This window comes from Populus euphratica, unplaced genomic scaffold, assembly GCF_000495115.2.
Source record: "Populus euphratica unplaced genomic scaffold, PopEup_1.0 scaffold327.1, whole genome shotgun sequence".
NCBI classification, from domain to species: Eukaryota; Viridiplantae; Streptophyta; class Magnoliopsida; order Malpighiales; family Salicaceae; genus Populus; species Populus euphratica.
This window is the reverse complement of record NW_011500214.1, coordinates 151,569-172,092: the sequence shown is the minus strand read 5'-3', so window position 1 is coordinate 172,092 and position 20,524 is coordinate 151,569. Positions and strand designations below refer to the sequence as shown.

At 34.7% G+C, this 20,524-nt stretch overlaps 3 protein-coding genes, 1 long non-coding RNA gene and 1 pseudogene across 4 annotated transcripts; 1 reads left to right on the top strand and 4 right to left on the bottom strand.

Annotated features, from left to right (window-relative positions):
- Positions 1–51: 51 nt before the first annotated feature.
- Positions 52–878, bottom strand: LOC105112179 (peptide methionine sulfoxide reductase B5-like). Its single transcript, XM_011007775.1, has 3 exons — positions 647–878; positions 395–551; positions 52–291 (listed from the first exon to the last, which is right to left on the bottom strand). Exons 1-3 carry the CDS (start codon positions 739–741, stop codon positions 142–144), a joined length of 402 nt encoding a protein of 133 aa, XP_011006077.1. The 5' UTR covers positions 742–878; the 3' UTR covers positions 52–141.
- Positions 879–2,979: 2,101 nt separating this feature from the next.
- Positions 2,980–3,872, top strand: LOC105112189 (uncharacterized; annotated as a pseudogene).
- A 5,294-nt stretch (positions 3,873–9,166) lies between these two features.
- On the bottom strand, positions 9,167–10,048 carry LOC105112178 (uncharacterized). Its single transcript, XR_839709.1, has 2 exons — positions 9,921–10,048; positions 9,167–9,676 (listed from the first exon to the last, which is right to left on the bottom strand). It is a non-coding gene; the product is annotated as an uncharacterized LOC105112178 (long non-coding RNA).
- Positions 10,049–12,991, bottom strand: LOC105112177 (probable protein phosphatase 2C 35; the record flags this gene model as incomplete). The annotated part of the gene is made up of 2 exons (XM_011007774.1): positions 11,333–12,991; positions 10,049–10,195 (listed from the first exon to the last, which is right to left on the bottom strand). Coding segments are annotated over exons 1-2 (1,068 nt in total), but the record flags the coding sequence as incomplete, so codon positions are not given.
- A 5,003-nt stretch (positions 12,992–17,994) lies between these two features.
- On the bottom strand, positions 17,995–19,828 carry LOC105112176 (S-adenosylmethionine decarboxylase proenzyme 4-like). Its single transcript, XM_011007773.1, has one exon. It carries the CDS (start codon positions 19,546–19,548, stop codon positions 18,523–18,525), a length of 1,026 nt encoding a protein of 341 aa, XP_011006075.1. The 5' UTR covers positions 19,549–19,828; the 3' UTR covers positions 17,995–18,522.
- Positions 19,829–20,524: the final 696 nt, after the last annotated feature.

Below are 20,524 nucleotides of genomic sequence, written 5' to 3'. Positions count from 1 at the left end.
AAGAAATGGAGGCATGGGCTGGGATTGATATTTCTCATATTTCACATATTATTTTGTGCTTAGACTGGTTTTGGTGGCAGGCATAGGGGCTGGGTTTACAATGGATAATAAAAGCCTTTATTAATTAACTCAGAGAGGAGATCACTGAGAAGAAACAAACTTGATAGAGATGCTGTTGACACAATGGCGTTCGTCTGTTGGAGTCTTGTGACCCTCGCCCTTGAATACATGACCCAGATGCCCCCCACAAGCTGCGCATGTGATCTCAGTTCTCCTCCCATCTGGGTCCGGCTGAAAGTCAAAAGAAAAAGAAGAAGAAGAAGAACTTACAGATCGATTTATCGCAGCAGGAAGACCTTCATAGAAAGCAGGCCGAAGAAGAAGAAGAACTTACAGATCGATTTATCGCAGCAGGTAGACCTTCATAGAAAGCAGGCCAGCCACAGCCAGAGTTGAATTTGGTGGTGGATTTGTAAAGAGGTGTCCCACAACCAGCACAATTGTAAACTCCTTGCTCAAAAAACTTATCATATTCTCCACTGAATTTCGGCCTGCATGTTTGTGTTTATATTTATAGATCATCAGATCAAAATCACTTGAAGGTAATATGATGAGAGGAGAAGGGGGGAGAGGATCCATGACTCACTCTGTTCGCTTGCCACGAAGGATGTGAAACTGCTCGGGGGAGAGAACAGCCCTCCATTCTTCCTCGGTTTTCTGCACCGAACCGCCTCCCGCCATCACTGTTTTTTTTTTCTCTTCTTATAATGGAGCTAATACAGAAAAATATGCTGTTATGACTGTATATATCCTATCCTAGCTTGTATCAAAGTAGTATTTTAATAAAATAATCAAAAGTAAATATTTTTAATTATTTCTTAATGAAACTTAAAAACAAGAATCAAGAATATATATATCTATCTATATATATATATATATATATATATATATTTGCTTGGAGCAGCTAGCAGTGGGTGGATGGTCATGGTCATGGAATGTACAAAGACTGGATATAGAACCAGATTCATTTTTATTGTCAAGCCTTTCGTTCCATCCCTGTACTCGTCACGGGCTTGGGTCCATACAATTTTGCTCTCAGCTACTCTCGTCCTCCTGCAACTCGTCACGGGCTTGGGTCACTATGCTATTTTTATTTTTATACTTTTTATTTTTTATTTTTTTTATTCTATTTTCGGGCTAGGTTCAGCTCAACCTATTTGGGCTGGGCTGGACCCAGCCAGCTACACTGTGCAAGTGAATTAAAATTCACTTGCATAGTGTAAATGCTAATTAGTTACAACAAAATGAAGAAGAAGAAGCTGCTTACCTGGTCTGCTGGAGGCGAAGGCGCCCGGTTGCTGATCGTCTGCCTCTTTCTTGCTTTCCCTGCCTCTAGTTTTTTTTGCTTCTCTTGTTCTCCTTGTCTCTCTCAATGTCTGCGTGGTGCTGGAGCTTGTTGACGAAGACAATGGCGAAGGCGTGCTGACTGGCCAAAGCCAACTTCTCCCTCTACTCTTCTGGTTCTTGTTTTCTATATTTCCTGGCTTGCTTATGTCCTATTTGCATTTGTTTGCCTGGCTTGCTCTCTGATTTAAGAGACGGAGGTGCGATGGATTATCCAAAGCTCTGCTTCGGTTCCTCTTTATGCTCCTGTGTAGTCCTCTTGTTCTTCCTTGGACTTCTGTTTCCCTGTGCTTGCCGAGGGACAGACGAAGATGATGATATATAAAGGTGTGGTCCTGGCAAGAAATTTCCCTCCCCCCTCTGTTTCGTTCGTTCTCCCCCGTTTTTTTTCTTCAATCTCCTTTCTGTGATCTCTCTATTTTTTCCCTCTGTGTTTTTTTATTTCCTGTTTCCCAGTGTTCTTCCCCCCCGGTTTTTTTAGTTTTTGTGTTCTTGGTTTTTTTCCGTTTTTTCCTCATATTTCATTGCTCATCTCTGCCTTTTAAAAGGCCAGAGAGCTTCCACAACTGTTACACCCCACAAACGGGATTGTGGTCCATGATTTGCTGCAGATTTCCCTGTTATTTGCTGCAGATTTCCCCGTTGAATCGGTTTTCTCCGTGGGAAACGGAAGGGAACGCAGTCTTCCAGACGGCGCCGTTTGTGTTTTTGAGGCATGTTTTCACTTTGGTCCCTATACATTTTAAACTTCACAATTGAGATCCTAATCATTAATAATCAATTTCTAATTGTACCCTTGGATTAATTCAATTGAATCCTTGATTTATAGTGCCATTTACACAACAATCCTGGGTTTTTGGACTATTCAATTTCATCCTTGGACTTTAATTTTCTAGCAATTTTTCTTAAATCGGCTCCAAACTTTGGTATTTCTTCAATTACACTCCTGATTCCTTTAATTAATTAAATCAAAGTTTAATTAAATCCTCAAACTCATTAATTCCTCAATTTCTTTTAATTTGATTAATTAACTTAATCTCAAGTTCAATTAAGTCTCAAAATTTATTAATTCTCTAATTAAACTCTTAATTTAATTAATTAAATTAGTCAATAGTTTAATTAAATATTTAAACTTTTTAATCATGTTGCCAATAACCTAAATTTTAATTCATTCTTTATTTACTTTTTTTTTAATTATTTTTTCATTAATTTTTTAGTAAATAAAAAAATTAAAAATTAGGTTATGGTAGTCCTCAATATAAAAAAGATAAAGTATAGAAGAAATAGTTTAATTAAATATTTAAACTTTTTAATCATGTTGCCAATAACTCAAATTTTAATTTATTCTTTATTTACTTTTTTTTTTAATCATTTTTTCATTAATTTTTTAATAAATAAAAAAATCAAAAATTAGGTTATGACAGTTCTCAATATCAAAAAGATAAATTATAAAAAAACCTTAAAGGTGATTTTATCTCTCTCTTTTTTTTATTACATTTATTTCTCTTTTATACAGTAAATATTAATAATTATAACTTTAATATTAATAATTATAAAATTTTACCAAATTGTATAATGTTCAGGCAAAACTCGTTGATCATAAGGTCTGTAGCAGGCTCATGGGTGTTTTCAAAGCTCATGCCTTCTATAAAAGATAATGATGATGGCGATATGCTAATTTCATCTACTGGCCTGACAATCTGGTAATCACCTGAACTGCTGCTTGTCAGTTGCTAAGGATTTTAAGTTTGACTATTCGAATGTGAAAGTAGATGGTGCAAGTGTTGTTTTGTTCCTTGTATCTGGAAGCATCCCGTGGAATCTTCAAAGAATCCAACTTCATAACCTTCTGATGCACATCCCTTCTGGTTCCAATTGCCCCTTCTTGTCTTAAGTGGTTCGAATTGTGAAGAAGATTTGGGTCTTTCCTCCATCATAGTCAATGAATTGAGCCTTTTGGATATAGAGAAATCACAGATAAGTAGGTTTTCGATTGTTTTCCTTATTGAAGACAAAACAAGTGATGGATTTTCCAGTGACATGCGCAAGGACTCTGGTGGTTGGTAAGTGAATCACCCCTCCAACCTTATTTTCACTGCATAAAAACAGTGGACTTGGTTCTAACCCACTTAAATCCTTCCTTGGATGTCCTTGAAAGCATGAGGGATTATGAGGTTAGTCCAAACCATTGTATTTCAGCCTTCAATGAAGCCTTGGATTGGTCTCTTGGGGAAGCTGCTGCTGCTGCCAATTCCTGTCAATTGGCCTTGTCCTGAGATTTCCCTGCTGGAAAATTGCCAGTGGAGCTTTCTCTTCAGCCTCCATTTTAAGAAGTTATGATGTTGATCCAGCTTCAAGAATACCCATTGAGTTGCAGTATGAAGGGGGTGGATCTGCACCTTATCTAACAACCTACCCTTGATGAAGCAATTGATGCTGGCTGCAGCCCCTTTCTGTCAGGAAGGGATCAAGCACATGTGGAAGCTTTTCAGCCTCAACCAAGGACAATCTATCTCAAATGGTGATGTTCTTAACTACACTAACACGATTGCCCTGGTGGTTAAGCAAAGATATTGTGTTTGCTGGCAAAGTGACCAAAGACGCTGACGAATTAAACAAGTCGGTGGAGCAGTGTAACATAGTGCAAAACTCGACAAGTGAGAAGCTCTCCATTTAGTTCTGATATTAAGCAATAAATTTTGTATCTCTGCACATAACCTTGATGTTAAAGGGTGGGTCGGTCTTGCATCTCTAGTTCTGTACTATAACTGCGATGCATTTGTGAAAGGTAATACTACAGCATTGGCCTGGCACTGGGTCAGAAGTGAAGTAAATATTTTTTGAACACCGAAAAAAAGAAGAAGTTTTGGTACTGCTAATATATTTTTTTTAGAAGAAGTTTTGGTACTGCTAATATATTTAAAAAAAAAAACAAAAGATTTAAACTATGAATTTAAAATTCGTTGTATATTTAACAATATTTTTTTACTTAATATAAAAAAGAGGCCCTTGGGTTTGGCCAAAGGAAGAAAAGAGTGGAGGAAGACTTTCTTTACTTGAATGATTATTGATGAAGGGAGACATTGAGCTGCAGCTGGACAACTCTGACATCCAAGTTGCAGCTGAGTTTGAGAACAGAAATCGAAAGAATTTACGATATTTTTCTTCATATGATTAAGTGTAGGTATGTTAACTTTCCATTGCAACAAGATGTGGGTCATTTGGAGTTATGGAACTCCAAATGCGGGCGAAATACTAATGAGGGGTCAGGTTATGCATTCTAAAACTGAAATTGTTGGCTGGCATGTGAGTAAAATATTTCGAACCAGTGGAGCATGAAAGTTTGGATAAGTTTCTTCTTTGACGTTGTGCATATGGGTGTTAACGTTCATTAGAAATTGGCCGTACCTGATTCAAGTTCCTAAAACTCAAGTTACGAATAAAAAACAGAAGATAGGTCCTACTGTATATGATAGCTTATAATGACTAAATTGTAGCTGAAATTAGAAATAGATGAGAATGGAATTTTGAGTATACCTCTTCATGGCATTAGTACTAGAGATCTTAACTCTCATTTGAAGCAAACTTTGCATAAGCTGAACCTTTACAGCTCCAATTATGCATAAAAATCCATGGAAGGGTCAGACTGCCACCTAAAAGACAGATTTGTGAGAGTGTTGAGAATGAGCAAAATTAGATGTGTTAAGGGGTAATCTAACCTCCCTTTTCTTAATAACCAAGAAGGGACATGTTAATGTGTGAGAAAATAAAATTGCACTATATTTCCCAATTAAACAAGTTAAACGCAAAACAATGTGTAGTAGTAAAAGCACATTGATGAATGAATGGCAACTATTTGGGAGGAATCTCTAACCATGGATATTTTAAAAGAAATGGTCATGGGATTTTGGATGAGAAACACATGAATAAACTAATATATTTTAAATTTCTGGATACACATGAATGAACTAATATATTTTAAATTTCTGGATGAAAGAAATATGTCAATTAAGATTTGTGGTTCGATCCAAAGTTTATGATAAACAAACTTCGATCTCATTATAGTGCAGGAGAGAGCCCCGAGGTAGTCTAGCGTATCCACACTGGAACATCACATTATACTCCAAGTAGGTGACAACATTACTTAGATGTCTCTTATTAAGCTATGTAAATCTGATAATAAAATTATTTGAGTTGTTGTATTAATTGTCATAAAGATGAAACTTTTCATATGGATTTAATATTAGAATGAAGTGATTTTTGAATCATAGAATGAGACTGGCTTCCGAGAATGGAATACCAGATTTATAGCAACCAATAAAGTTGTTGATGGTGATTAATAAAATCACAAAATGAAATTGGCTTCCAAGAATGGAACATCGGATGTATAGCAATTGATTAAATTGCTAGAGGTGATCATTAAATCATGAAATGAAATTGGCTTTCGAGAATCGAACATTGGATGTATATCAATCGATTAAATTGCTAGAAGTGATTGTTGAATCACGAAATGAAATTGGCTTCTGAGAATGAAAAGTCAGATATAGCAATCAATTAAATTGCTAGAGATGATCATTGAATCACGAAATGAAATTAGCTTCCGAGAATAGAATGCCAAATGTATAGCAATCAATTAAATTGATAGAAGTGATTGTTGAATCACGAAATGAAATTGGCTTCCGAGAATGGAAAGTCGGATATAGCAATCGATTAAATTGCTGGAGGTGATCATTGAATCACGAAATGAAATTAGCTTCCGAGAATAGAATGCCAAATGTATAGCAATCAATTAAATTGATAGAAGTGCTTGTTCACTCACGAAATGAAATTGGCTTCTGAGAATGGAAAGTCGGATATAGCAATCGATTAAATTGCTGGAGGTGATTGTTGAATCACGAAATGAAATTAGCTTTCGAGAATAGAATGCCAAATGTATAGTAATCGATTAAATTGTTAAAAATGATTGTTGAATCATGAAATGAAACTGGCTTTCAAAAATGAGTAGAAGTGATTGTTGAATCACGAAATGAAACTGGCTTCAAGAATGAAATGTTGGATGTATAGCAATCGGTTAAATTGTTGGAAATGATTATAGAATCATAGATGAAATTGGCTTTCGAAGATGAAATGCAGGAATTATGAAAATTGATTTGGTTGCTAAAGGTGACTAAGGAAGAGATAGGCGTCTAAGAATGGAACGCCATATTGAAATATGAAAGTATTAAAATGCCTGTGTTACCTAACGAATCATGGAAATCTAACAAAAATAAAATAAAAAGAGAGATTGATGAACACACTAAATTTATTATCATAGAAAGAATCTTTTTATTGAAATATTCATGTTTATTTTAATATAATATATTTTATTGTATTATTTTTTCATTAACTGTAGGAACTTCCCATATCCGGTAGGCTCGTTTCTTTGTCTGTGTGACCTGTAAATATTAGGGAGACTTTTGTGTGTGTATAGACTTCCTTTTTTGACATGTAATTATAATGTAAACTTATGCAGTATTGCATAATATTACTGTTTGTAATTAGTCTAACTTAGACTCTTGGTTGGAGGATTATAATAGAAGTAGTAATAAATATCAAGTTTATTATTACATATCAAGTCTTCCTCATTTTGGTTAATGTTATATTTTCACTTCATGATTAAGTAATATATATTTGTTTGTAATACAAAAAAAATGATATTTGTTATTTAATATGATATAAATATTGTGGTTATAATAATAATGTTTGTGAATGGAGATTTAGGATGATGGAGTCATGAGTGAGTGAGTCATGAGATATGAGATATTTAAAGTATAAAAAAATTATATGTAGATAACTTAAGACCTCCAGTACATAGAAAACTTTACCAAAATTTTGGTTGAAATTTTGGTAGACTATGATATAAGAATTGTAAAAAAAAAACATTATACATATTTTTTGATACAAAATTGTAAGAAAGTAACTTTAAACATATATGAAAGTGTAGATCGTTACATAAAACCCCATTTTATCCTAAAAATATTTTATAAACACCTTTAAAACATCTAAAAACTAATTTATTAATATATGAAACCCAAAAAATCCAAAAACACAAAATCAAACCAGATAAAATTTTGTTTTCTTAACTATGATTTGTTTTTTCAGATGATATAGAGGTTCTAAACAACCATCGTTAAATTTTTCTCATCAAATGGAATCAGTGGATATTTAGATCAATTATTTTAGTGGTTGAAATTGATATTAATGACGATTTTCTCTCTACGAGTCTAAATCCGACAAAGCTCTCTCTTCTCTCACAAACTAAGGGTTGAAAAAAAAAAATGAAGTTTTGTATCAAAATTTAATTTTAAAGAACTTAAAGGATTGAAAAGGTATAATTTGAAAAATTAAAGGATTAAATTGAACTTTCCATCACAATTTCGAACCACCACCTATTTTCAACACTTTTCATTTTGCCCCTGGTTGGAAAATAGAAAGCAATTGTCCTTTTCTGTTGAAGAACTGAGTCGGGGAGAAAAAACCTTTGAGAATGAAAATGACAAAAATAGAAAAACATCACTCTCCAGTGCATCGTAATTTATAAGAAAGTCAACAATACACATGTATAAAGTGTTTTCACCCCATGGTTTAGTGTTCTTTATTATAATATATAATTTGAGCTTGTTCTTAACAGACCCAAGGCTTGACAATTTTTCAGGTTCCTTTCATTTTCCTTCATGAAAAATGACAATATTTAACTAACAGACCCAAGGCTTGACAATTTTTCAGCATCCTTTCATTTTCCTTCATAAAAAATGACAATATTTAACAGACCCAAGGCTTGACAATATTTAATGAAAATTTATTTTTTTAAAAAAATATTTTTCTATATTTTAGTATTTTTTTAATTTGTTGGTATTAAAAATAATTTTTAAAAAATAAAAAAAATATTAAAACAAAAAAACACTCTTAAAACACTAATAAGAAAATCTTTTGCGCTAACTGGGGCTGTTGTTCCTGGGTTGCCTGGCACCTTCAAATGGCAAAGATTTTTTCTTTTTCTTTTTCTTCCCCTACTGTACTGTGATTTGTGAGCTCTGTGGTGAACTTGTCACCAAGTAATGGGTTGCCGCTCACTAACTCCGCTGAAATGAATTGCCTGCATCAATCCAATCTTTCTCCAAGAGGTGGGGGCATGCGACTTGAAACCTCTGTCACTTACTAAAGAAACAAGAACACAAGGACGAGAAAGTCACATCCTGTGGAAAACAACCCCGTGTCTCGGGCATTAGTTGGATCAGACAGCTAACCCAATACCATTGCAGGAACTTAGACGTCCAGAGACAACATCAAATCTTTGAAGTAATTGAACAAAAAAATATTAAAACAAAAAAACACTCTTAAAACACTAATAAGAAAATCTTTTGCGCTAACTGGGGCTGTTGTTCCTGGGTTGCCTAGGACCTTCAAATGGCAAAGATTTTTTCTTTTTCTTTTTCTTCCCCTACTGTACTGTGATTTGTGAGCTCTGTGGTGAACTTGTCACCAAGTAATGGGTTGCCGCTCACTAACTCCGCTGAAATGAATTGCCTGCATCAATCCAATCTTTCTCCAAGAGGTGGGGGCATGCGACTTGAAACCTTGGTCACTTACTAAAGAAACAAGAACACAAGGACGAGAAAGTCGCATCCTGTGGAAAACAACCCCATTCTCGGGCATTGGTTGGATCAGACAGCTAACCCAATATCATTGCAGGAACTTGGACGTCCAGAGACAACATCAAATCTTTGAAGTAATTGAACAAAGCCTATAGATTTCACTGGACCTGTTTATTGTTTGTCAGCGGATACCAAGCATGGTAGCTGCAATAACAATATTAGATATCATGTAGGATATGCATTATTTATACATTTACTTTGTATCTTTACATGCCTACTCTTCAGAGATATCAGGAAGATCTAGGATTACAACTGAGGCGTTGAGCTTCCAAGCAGAAACCTGATGAAAAATTTTCTTTCTTGATACATCATAAAGAAAAAGGAATCTTCATGGAATTCATGATTATCAGCCTGAACATCCCGGAATCTCTCCGAAGTTTGATTTCCAACTCACCTTAAGTTTAGATTAGAAGGGGAAGAGTTGCAGCAAAAAGGGGAGCATTTTTCTCACCAAGTCACGTGTAGTTAGTCACCATGTTTTAGTTGACATATTGGTAAAGAGCTTGCAGCCTGGAGATCCTTGAGCGTGCAGACCAAATTGCCTTCCGTATTAGCAAAGGGTGCCACTAACCCCCATCCTGATACAAGCCGAAAAAAAGATCACTGAGACTTCAAGGAATAGATTCCTTGGAACCAAATTTGAGGCAAATGAGGAACAGGCAGCATCAAATGTATTAAACAAGTGAAACTACATGGAAATAAAATGAATGTGAAGCAGCTTTCTAGAGGTAATTTGATAGGATTACTATAGTAAACAACAAGGGAACATCACCCAGTCAATAATATAGTTGTAGCTCAATTGCACAAGACATATAGACCCACCAGCTCCAAGGGCTTCTAGTGAGATGGAGATGGAACAACAACAGCTGGGCTTCGACTCATGGAAAGTTGCAGATCTGTGAATTCGCTTCTTATTGCAAGGTAAATTTCTGATCCAGAGGTGATGGCCCCCTAATCAAACTTACATTAGACAAGCCCTTAATGTGAACAATAATGATTGTAATATCATCTGTCCTGCTTTCATGTTCCAACCATATTTTGTATGACTCCCCAGCAATGGCAGCACAAGCATCTCGGGGATCTGTGCATCTTGCCACCTATCAATAGAAAGAGACATTAAAATATCTAGGGACAGAAACAGCAGGAATGAGAGTAAAAAAACAGAGATAAAAAGTCTACAACCAACTTGACTAGAATTTCATCACGGAAGAAAGTGATAATCAATTCAAAATTCCAATGGAATCCATATTTTTTTTTTCCCTCTGTTTTTTCCTTGGCTAGAATTATTTGTTACATGATTTCAGAGGACATATATTACCCCCAGTGGCATGCAATGTTTTTGCTATTTCAACGAAGAACATCATTAAGTTATGTTCCTTACAATAGAATTTTAAATGGCAATTAATTAAATTTTGGTTGCTTGTTTTAAAAATGCAAAAGCATAGCAATAGCCATGTTTTACCTTAACAAGATATCATTTCTAGCACACCGAATTTAATTCCAAAAAAAAAAAACAGCATTTTAAGAATGAAAATTTTATTAGAACATGCAACTAATATCCACATGCACCCTTTTCATTTCAAGAAGTTATTAAATAAATGCAGTAATTGTTAAATCAGATCAAATGTCTGACTATGGCTCAATATAATTGATTTGCGGTTTCTAGAGGAAAAGCAAATTTTAGTACACTAAATTCGCCAGCGAGCAGCTCAGAAATGTTACAGGTAATTCTTCTATTGCAGCACTTGATGGTGTAGTTCGATGAACTAGGCCAATGAACCCCTATTTGGCACTGCAGTGCAAAGGCAACACCAAACACGTCTACAGACAGTACAGAGAAAAGAAATTATGAAGAAAAACTATTTTCACAATTATGTATTCAATAAAATTTGATGCCAATCAAGAAAGAAGGTAATTTCCTTTAGTCTATTTTGATCGGTTTCTATGGTAAGCAGGCACTCTTTCCTCATTCAAATGAGAAAGTCTGGATGCAGATCAAACTCAATGATTGATACTGACTTAAATATCTGTACAACTCCGTGTAAATTCCACTCCTTCATTTCCATGAAATTATAAACTTTAATGAAAAGGAAAAAAAACTATCAATTATAACTGGACAACCAAAAGCAGCAAGCAATCAGAGGCTTAACTATATGAAGGCAGTCGAAGGCAACCACTAAATCATAAATGCAACGCATAGAAAAGAAAAATACAGAAGGGTCATAATGCCATACCATATCCACAACAGTCTGGCTTGAGAGGAACTCAAAAACTCCATCACTTGCAACAACAAAGAACAAATGATCAGGAGTAAGGCGAACCATAGACACCTCAGGAACAGAAATGACACCGATTGTCTCAGCTGTACCATCCCCTACACTCCTCGAAAATGCTGTTCCTGGATACATCCCGTTTTGCACCCACAATCTTGGAGGATCACCCCCGTGACTTTCCTCATTACCCCACACCTGTATATCCGGATCCTTAAGCCCTTCGACTTGATCAACAGTCAGAATCCTAGCCCCAGAAAGCTTAACTCTCTCATACTCATCTTTCCTAAATGGTGTTTGATCTCTAGACAAATCCTCTGCTACAATCCTATTCCCATTTTTAACAGCAATAACTGCTCTCGAATCGCCTACATTAGCAACATAAATTGTATCTCCAATCACAAGAACTGTTATCGCTGTTGTACCACTCATTGAATCATCAATCTCACTACTATGTAACTCATAGTTTGTCATTAAGAATGCTGAATTATAAGCTTTAACAGGGTCATCCAACAACGTGGGATCATATGCTAATATTTCAACTAACCTATCCTTAACAAACTGGGAACATTCAGTACCAAAATGACCGTGGCCATCAAACACACCAAAGAAATGTACATTCGGGTTACCTTGAACTTGTGTTCTAATGCAGAAACTATCCTGGTTTTCCTTATCAGGCGAGCCAGGATAGTAACCTCTCTGTGTTAAGACAGAGTACTGCAATTCATAGTTACGGGAAGGGACAGGAACAATCTCTAGTGAACTTCGTGTAAGTATATGCTTGCTGGTGGCATTCATATGTGAACCCATTTCACCGTAGTCCCCTGAATTACTCTCTGTTGACGATGGGTACCTGCTACAATACTTGCCATGAACACAACCCATATTACAAACGTATAACCAAATAGCTGGAAAGAACAATTTTTGAGCCGCACGCTTAGTGTTTGCAAGAAAATCCAAAGAAGAAGAAAAAAGGGGGGCCTACAAATTGCAGGGATGCAATTTCTGGTGGAAATAGCGAGATGGGTATCTTATAAATTCAACAACGAAGCACTGTAACAGATAATTTTGTGGGAAAGCCATGTTCTTGACAAAGGAAATTCAGAAACAAACCCTAAAAGGCAAAAGCTAAGAAAATGTCTCCAAAAACCGCTCGGTGTTTAAAGAGGAAATTATATTCTCAAAATGACGATGAATGATTTGAATCTGGTTTATACCCAAGAAAACGTTTTACAAGAGAATTAGAATAAACCTCCAAGGCAGAAGCAAAAGTTGAAAACTTTTTTCAGTCTATCAATGATCACACGATGACGGTGGATGGTTTCCAAAAAAGAACGAGAAATGCAGCTGTTTAGGGACGCACAAGATCGCTGCTCATTAAGATGAAAGAACCAAAGCAAGTAAGGTGCTCGTACTAATGTTGAAGACACAGGAAAATTAAATATAAAAAACATGAGAAAGAGCAGGAAGAGGACAATGAAGCGTCGATGATGACGCAAACGAGAGAGAGGTTGTGTGCATGGATGGGTTTTCTTTTTGTGCTCAGACAAAAGTCCATCTTCCAAGAAAACAAACAACTCTACACAGACAGTAAAGTGATAAAAACAAAGTTACATGTTTTTCCCTTTTTTTTAATGAATCCCAGATGAGTGTTTTGGATTATCGAGATCCAAGAGGGATTATTGAGGTAATCTATTTGAGATTTTTTGCCATTAGAATAAGGATAATTAAATTTAACTAATCACACCCTTGAACATTGCCATTACCACTCCATAATTAAATTTAACTCATGTATGATTGATATTATGATAATTTTTTTAGGTTATCGTTTAAAAAAACAAGTTTAAGAAAAAATATATATTATAATTCTTTAACCAAAATTCAGGAGAGAATTTTCAAAAACCAATACAAATATACGGTGGTGAATAAGATTTAATCAAATCCAATTAATATAATTCCAGTGACTGCTAATTAGATTTGTATTTGAAAGGCTAGAAATATATTAGGAGGTAATGCCTATTTTATAGTTAAAATATGTCAAGAATGAAATTTAAGAACTTGTATTTGAGTTTTATTTTTCTGGGATTTCAAGGGTATTTTCAACGTGTATCAAGATTATTTTATTTTTAAATAATTTTTAAATTAAATTCCTCAAAACAAGCCAATAAATTTAAGAAAACAGATTATTTCAATACTGATTCTAAAATTTAGATTTATAAAATGTAAGAAATAAAACATATCCCTATCATTGCACCTCTCTTTCTTGAATTCAATAACTGAGTGAGAAAAGATAAGGAAGAAAAAAAAAAAAACTAACCAGTAAAAACTTCCAATTGAGTAAGGCTTTCTTGATATATTTCACCATGAGGACAGAAGTCACTGTGATTGTAAGGAAATTGTAAAGAGTGATGGAGTTGTAAATATGGCAAGTTGAAGTTCGCATTGATTGCCTAAAGATTACGTCTCCAGAGATTTCGCTGTTTCTTTGGATCTTAAGCATATGGCTTTTACCGTTAATTAACTATCCTGACATTATTTTTTAGATGACTTTAATGATTAGTTTTCACGTTATTAATTACTTTCCCTGCACTTGTCTTTATATTTTTACAATTCAACTCTCACAGGTTTTCTATTGTCTTGTTTTTATGCGTTGAATTTTCTTTATATATATATATATATATGTATATATAATTGTCAAAGAAAATTTCAATATTAAATTAAAAGTTGATGATGCAAAGTAAAACTTTAGTCTATAATTTTTTTTTAAAAAATCAAATTTAACACATAAAAAGCACAATAATTTTTCATTTTATCCCTTATATATTGTAAAATCTCATGTCAGGAGCCAAGAGAAAAGGTAATATATAATGTGTATTTGGCTTTGCAATAGTTTTTATAGTTACAATTTGAAAAAAAAAGTTTTAATAAAAACTATATATTATAGCTTTTTTCTATATTACTATTTCAAAAGAGAGTTTCCAATGAAATTAATATAAAATTATAGTAAATATTAATTAATCAAATATTAATCGAGTGCAACAGGTAACTGCTTTATTTTTGCTACTATTAATATTCAACTATCATGGCAAGTAATTGAATATTCAATCAGTTTAGCATTTCTTGTTTGCACGCCAGCCTATTTTGGATGCATCTTTTTTCATTTTCTTTTTTTCCATTCAGAAGAAACCAGGATAACTCATCAAGTGGGAATCTCTGAACATTAAGCAAGAACAAAACAATAGTTCTACCAATTGGGTGATGATGAAGAAGAAAGAGCTAGGAAAGTTATAAAACGAGAGGCGGCCTTTACTTTCTTGGAGGTCAAAGTCTGAGATGATGCCCTAGGTTGCTTGCTTATACTTCTAATTTGTCCTTAATCTGTTTGAAAGTTCCTGTATTGTGTGCGAAGATAAAGATAGAAAACGCACTACCAAGAAAACTACTCTTCATCGGCAAGAGAAGCTTGGCAGAAGGTGCAAGGTAGGGATGTTTCGAGAGTGTTTCCAGGCAACATTCCTTCCTAAAGTGCTTTTGCATAAAGGTTGAATTGGCAACAAAATTCTAGATGATATGCATGTGGGCACCCAAATGAAATGACCCTTTCTAGATCTCTTCATCAACTTTATTGTTGCTGTGTGGTCAGAATATAGTTATTGCAAGAAAAACTTTTAGTTAATACTATGTGTAGCTATTTGTTTTTGGTTATATTTAACATTGATTTTATTTGTGTAAAATATATTTATTATCAATAAAATCTTTTTATATTTAATACTTATATATATATATATATTTGATTAATAAATCTAAAAAAAATAAAATTTATGAGATAAAGATATTTTACAAATGAAATTATAAAATTTTTATAATTATAAGATTCATGTTGTATCATTATTCTTAAATGCTATTAGTTAATGATTTAATAAAGCAAACATACTTCATATTGTAATATTTAAACAAAAATATTCTTAATAAATGAATAATAAATATATTAAAAGGTTAAGTCAAGCCACTTACAATAATTTTTTTAAAATTTAGGGAATCATGATAGGTAACCAAACATTATACTTGATTTTCAAATATAAAATAATTAATTATTGAATTGATAATAAATTAGATTGTTTAATTTATTTAATCATATTTTATGTATGGTTATGATTTATATTTTGGCTAAATTATTAGAAAACATAATGAGTCACACACATGAGAATTATTGGTTATGAATTAAAATGAGATAATTAATCAAGTGTAACTTGATTGTAAATAAATTTTTAAAATTATAAGGACTATAATATAATTAATAGGTTAATACAATTCTAAGACTTAGAAAAAAATCAAGTAGGGAATTGATTGATTAAATTTCTAAAATTATCATAAAATAATATGTGATATCATTTAAGGGGCAAATTGATATTTTATCATTTATAAAGCTTTCAAATTATAGGAGTTTTTCTATAAATAAAATGAAATGCCTTTTATTTTTACAACTGAAAAAAACTATGTTAGTTACAGAAATTTCTCATAAGGCATAAAAAAAAAAAAGAGTTAGCACTCAAAGAAATAGTAATTCTTCTCTCTCAAAAGGATTTAGGAGATTTTTCACTATTAATTTGTGTGGATTGATGTTAAAAAACAGACACTTAAATGATTTGTTATTCATAACAATCTAATCTTAAAGCAATTATTCAAAATAAAAAAATAATAATCTTCAGATAATATTCGTTTGAAACCTAAATAACTATAAATTTATTTAATAAAATCCTTAGAATATCTAAAAAATTTTAAATTTATTGTTCTCACTATAAATGTATCTTTCATAAAATCTAACAAAAATAACCTTAAAAAAAGAGAAATAAAATGAACTACCAACCATCAAACTAATTGTGAAGGAGCTTCTGGTGTTCGTCTGAGCCTCCATGTTCATATTGTGCATATGTGTGCAAGGATTCACATACGATGATGGATATCACCTTCAATTTAACAGCTTGAAATAATATGTTCGCTTCATCTTATATATAAGCACTTCAGTTTTTTCTTTTCATTTTCAATATAGGATATCTACCACTCAAACCCATTCAATCACAATTATCAACTCCTCTTTCAACAGAAGTATCTAACAATTCGATTTTCATATCTGAAGCTTGGAGTTTAGTGTTTTTGCTCGACTGTAAGGAAGCAAACAAAGGAAGGAGTTCTATTTGTTTTATAGAGATAGTCGTGTTTCTGCGTTTATACACATTAGCCTACATGTATAGGAACTTATATGTAACAATGGACACCACCTCCGATCCATAAAAACTAGACTAATGAATTATGCTTCTATCTTATTTATATGCATCTTTTTTTTTTTTATTTTTTTGATATAAAATACTTATCACTCATATATGCATGCGCGCTCGCAAACACATATACGTATATTTTAAGGTCCCACCAACAAGCAGTGGCGCTGAGTATTTTTGCGTCTGTCGTCTTTAGTGTACTGGGCCTTGCTTTTGTTTCTTTTTTATCAACATTCAATCATCGAAGAAAGAATCAAACATGCTGATAAGAAGCCCGGTCTGCTTTTTAAAGAGAACACAAAGGCCTCGAAATAGAATCGTTCAAGAGTCACCAGTGACCCTAAAGTTGTCGACTCTTAAAGCGTAAAACAGTATATCCTCCATTCCCTTGGGAACTAGGCTGTTCATGGAAGCCAACCCCCATTCATTATCTTAACCGACCGAGTTTCATTCTATATTATTTTGGATATTGATACAATGAGTTGACCCGGTTCTGGTTATTTTTTAACGAGACTTGACATGATCGACTTTATGAAATTATTTTAAAAAAATCTTCCAGCGATAATGTTTTGAATAAAATAATTCGACAACATACGAGTTGAGTATACGATGTAATAAACTGGATCATAAATGGAATGAGACTCAAATCGTATTGCAACTTTGGTATACACTATGCATGCATGTAAATGTAAGTGCACATGCATTAAATAGAAATCTTGAACGGGCAGTAATAGAGAGCTATGGCGAGCTAGTAATTTCTCGATAACCTCAAACTAGGAATGACCAAAATCATCTTGATGAGTAAAAATGCCATGTAAAGGGCATGCTGGCATGGTCATGAGGTGAGGCATGGATGTAATATTGCGATATAGATTGCAGTAATATACATGCTTTAAGCTGGCACATGCGATCTCCATACTTGATTTCTGCGGCAAATGATTCTTGGCCAAGTCAGTAAAAGTGAGGGTGAACAACACACATTAATCGATCTGGCCACTCATGTTCACGTGTAGATTCTGTGTATGGTAATGCGACAAAGCTGTTAGATTGCATCATATCTCAGTGTGGTGACTTCCACGCCAGATGCAACTCAACTATCATCGTAAACAAAGCGCATTAATTTACACTTCCATGTAAAATGCTCTAACCCCATGCAAATCATCCAGACTATATGATGATTCAGTGCTTAATTCCCTTCGTCTTTGTTTCTGTATTTTATTGTGGCGCCTCCAGTATTTTTCGCTAAATTCATGGTTTTAGGAATATTTGGTTAATCCGTATACGTACATCGTAATCGATCTTGGTATGTACTGAATTAATTAAACAATATAAATAATTGATCGTGCATCATGAGGGGAACAACAAGATTTTATAACTTGAAAAGTGTTGATTTGTTCTTTGATAGACTAAGAACATAGGAGACAATTGATTGATCAAGGGGGGAGGAGGGAAAAGAACAGAAAAAACAAATATTTAAGTGAAAGAGAAAGTTCCATATAAACCTGAAAAACATTGAGCACCTTTTCACTCCCCCACTACTACACAAGCTCAAAAATCTTTAGGCGTGACAAGCCTAAGTGGGGTGCATTATCATGATAGAGCCCAAGTTTTCACCCCTCTTCTTGATGCCTCCACACCCATCCTCTCATCTCTAGATAAATATACTCCCATCCCCACTTTTATCTATGATCTTTCTACACAGGTCAAAAGCCCACAACCCCTCAATTAACCAATCACATCTCTCCACATCATCACCCGTCCTAAAAAATTCAGCTAAACCCTCCCTCTAAACCCTAACTCTCTTAATTTTTAACCTCCCCGTCCCACAATATGTCTTATCTACGTACCATGCACACCAGCACCGATGTTTTGGTGGAGCTATTTCCGGCGGGCCGTGAACGTTTGAAACACGATGCTTCCAGCGGCTGGAAACTCATCGGCAGCACAACTTCGGCATTTCAATCCAAGTGGCTCAAGGGCATGGGCGACACGTGTCCATACCTCGTGGCTTGAACATGTGGTCGACACCGATAGGGTGCCTGGCCGGAAAACTTGGACTGCCTTCCTCAAGGACCCAACAAGATGTTCGATATCATCATCATAGATGGAGCCCACACACTCAAAACTGGCGTAGCTAAAGCCATCTTCTGGGGTGACATGGATGGTAGAGTAGCGATCATTGTGAACCCCGTTCATGGAGTATCCACAAGGGTCAAATGCAAAATCACAAATCATAGCTCTTGGATTGATATCACCTATACCGGTAATCTTGGTCATTTCTTTGCCTGCTATGTCACCACTTTTGGTACCACCGGGAGGCTGAAAGAATTTACGAGCCAAAACACGGTCGAGTTCAGTCATACACACCTCTAGGGTGTAAATATCCTTGGGGATTACGTGAGATTGATCGCTAGCCGTGAAGACATGCCAAGAATGAGTGGTCATTTTGGAAGGCATGACAGAGGCTTTTCTATAGCAAAGATTGGTAGGAAGGGTCTCCTCGAGGTAGATAACTTCTTCTTTGAAGCTGGTGTGGGGGAAAGGCTGTGCCTTAGGGAAGATAAAGCTACCTCTTGTGTACCTACAAGAGCATAAAGTGAGGCCAAGATTGCAAGCATAGTGTATCAATGGACGGATAGATTTGAGAAGCTGGGTGGTCCCACATGTCTTGATGATGATCTTGGTGGGGTACACAAAGAGGCTTGATTCTGATAACACGTAGGCATCAAAATATTGGTTAGCGACAGCAGATACCACAGTGCATTGGACTGCATTTAGCACTTGTTCCAGTGACTCAAAACCAAGAAGCCTAAGACCCAGATTGTTGTCCACCATCACTGGGTCATCGCCAAAGAAATGAAGCTCCAACCGCTTCTCAAACCCTTCAAATCCAGACATAGCCATTGATATTATTAAATATTGGACTGCAACAACAGAGATATAGAAGGAGGGGTTAAATATTGATCAAGGGAAGAGGTGTATAGCTAGTGAGTAGTAAAGAAAAGAGAGAGTTTTGGTGTTGTGAAGGAGTACAGGTGAGAGAGAGAAGAGGGGTTAGTGTTGGATTTATAGGTGGGTGAAAAGGAAGGAAATAGAGAGAGTGGGGTTAGCTAGGGGAAGATAGTGAGTGAAGGAGAGAAGGGGGGCATGCGGGTGAGGCAACCAAGAGTCATGATTGCAGGCATAATGAAGTGAATAAGATGATGATATGATTTCCTATATATATATATATATATATATATATATAAACAAAACAATTAATTTATATTATTCGAAATAAATCTTGCAGTAATACTAGTAGTAATTTCAAATTTGAGTTGATCATCACAGACGACAAGAACAGGAGGACGGATTTTATGCCACGCGCATGCATTTTTCTTTGTTTCTTTGTCAATGGTTCTGTCACTACTCAACTCTTTAAGACTCTCTTGCCGCTGCCTAACACTCTCCAGTTTCAGTACCAGCCAGCCAGCCAGCCAGCCACTATATATCCTTTTGCATATATTTTTCCATGGCAGCACTCATTGTCAGGAGTACACAAATCTAGCCCATCTCACAATATTCAAACTAGGAATAAATCCTCTGAACACTCTTTTCCAGTATTCTAACTCAAGCAAGCAACCTTCTTCTTTTTTACTGTTTTTCCCCCCATTTAACACCATTATCGAATTGGCACTAGAAGATTGATGTGACTGACTAACCATACTGGATCATTTAACTTGGCTTCATGTTAATTTTTGATGGAAGTTCATAGGTACTGCCCAAATTAACCTTGTTAAAAAACATTAAGAGTAATGTTTCCGAATTAAACTTCCATTAATCGAAAGCTCAGGATAATTCTTAATCAATCAGTCTAAAATTATTTTCATCTAATTACCAG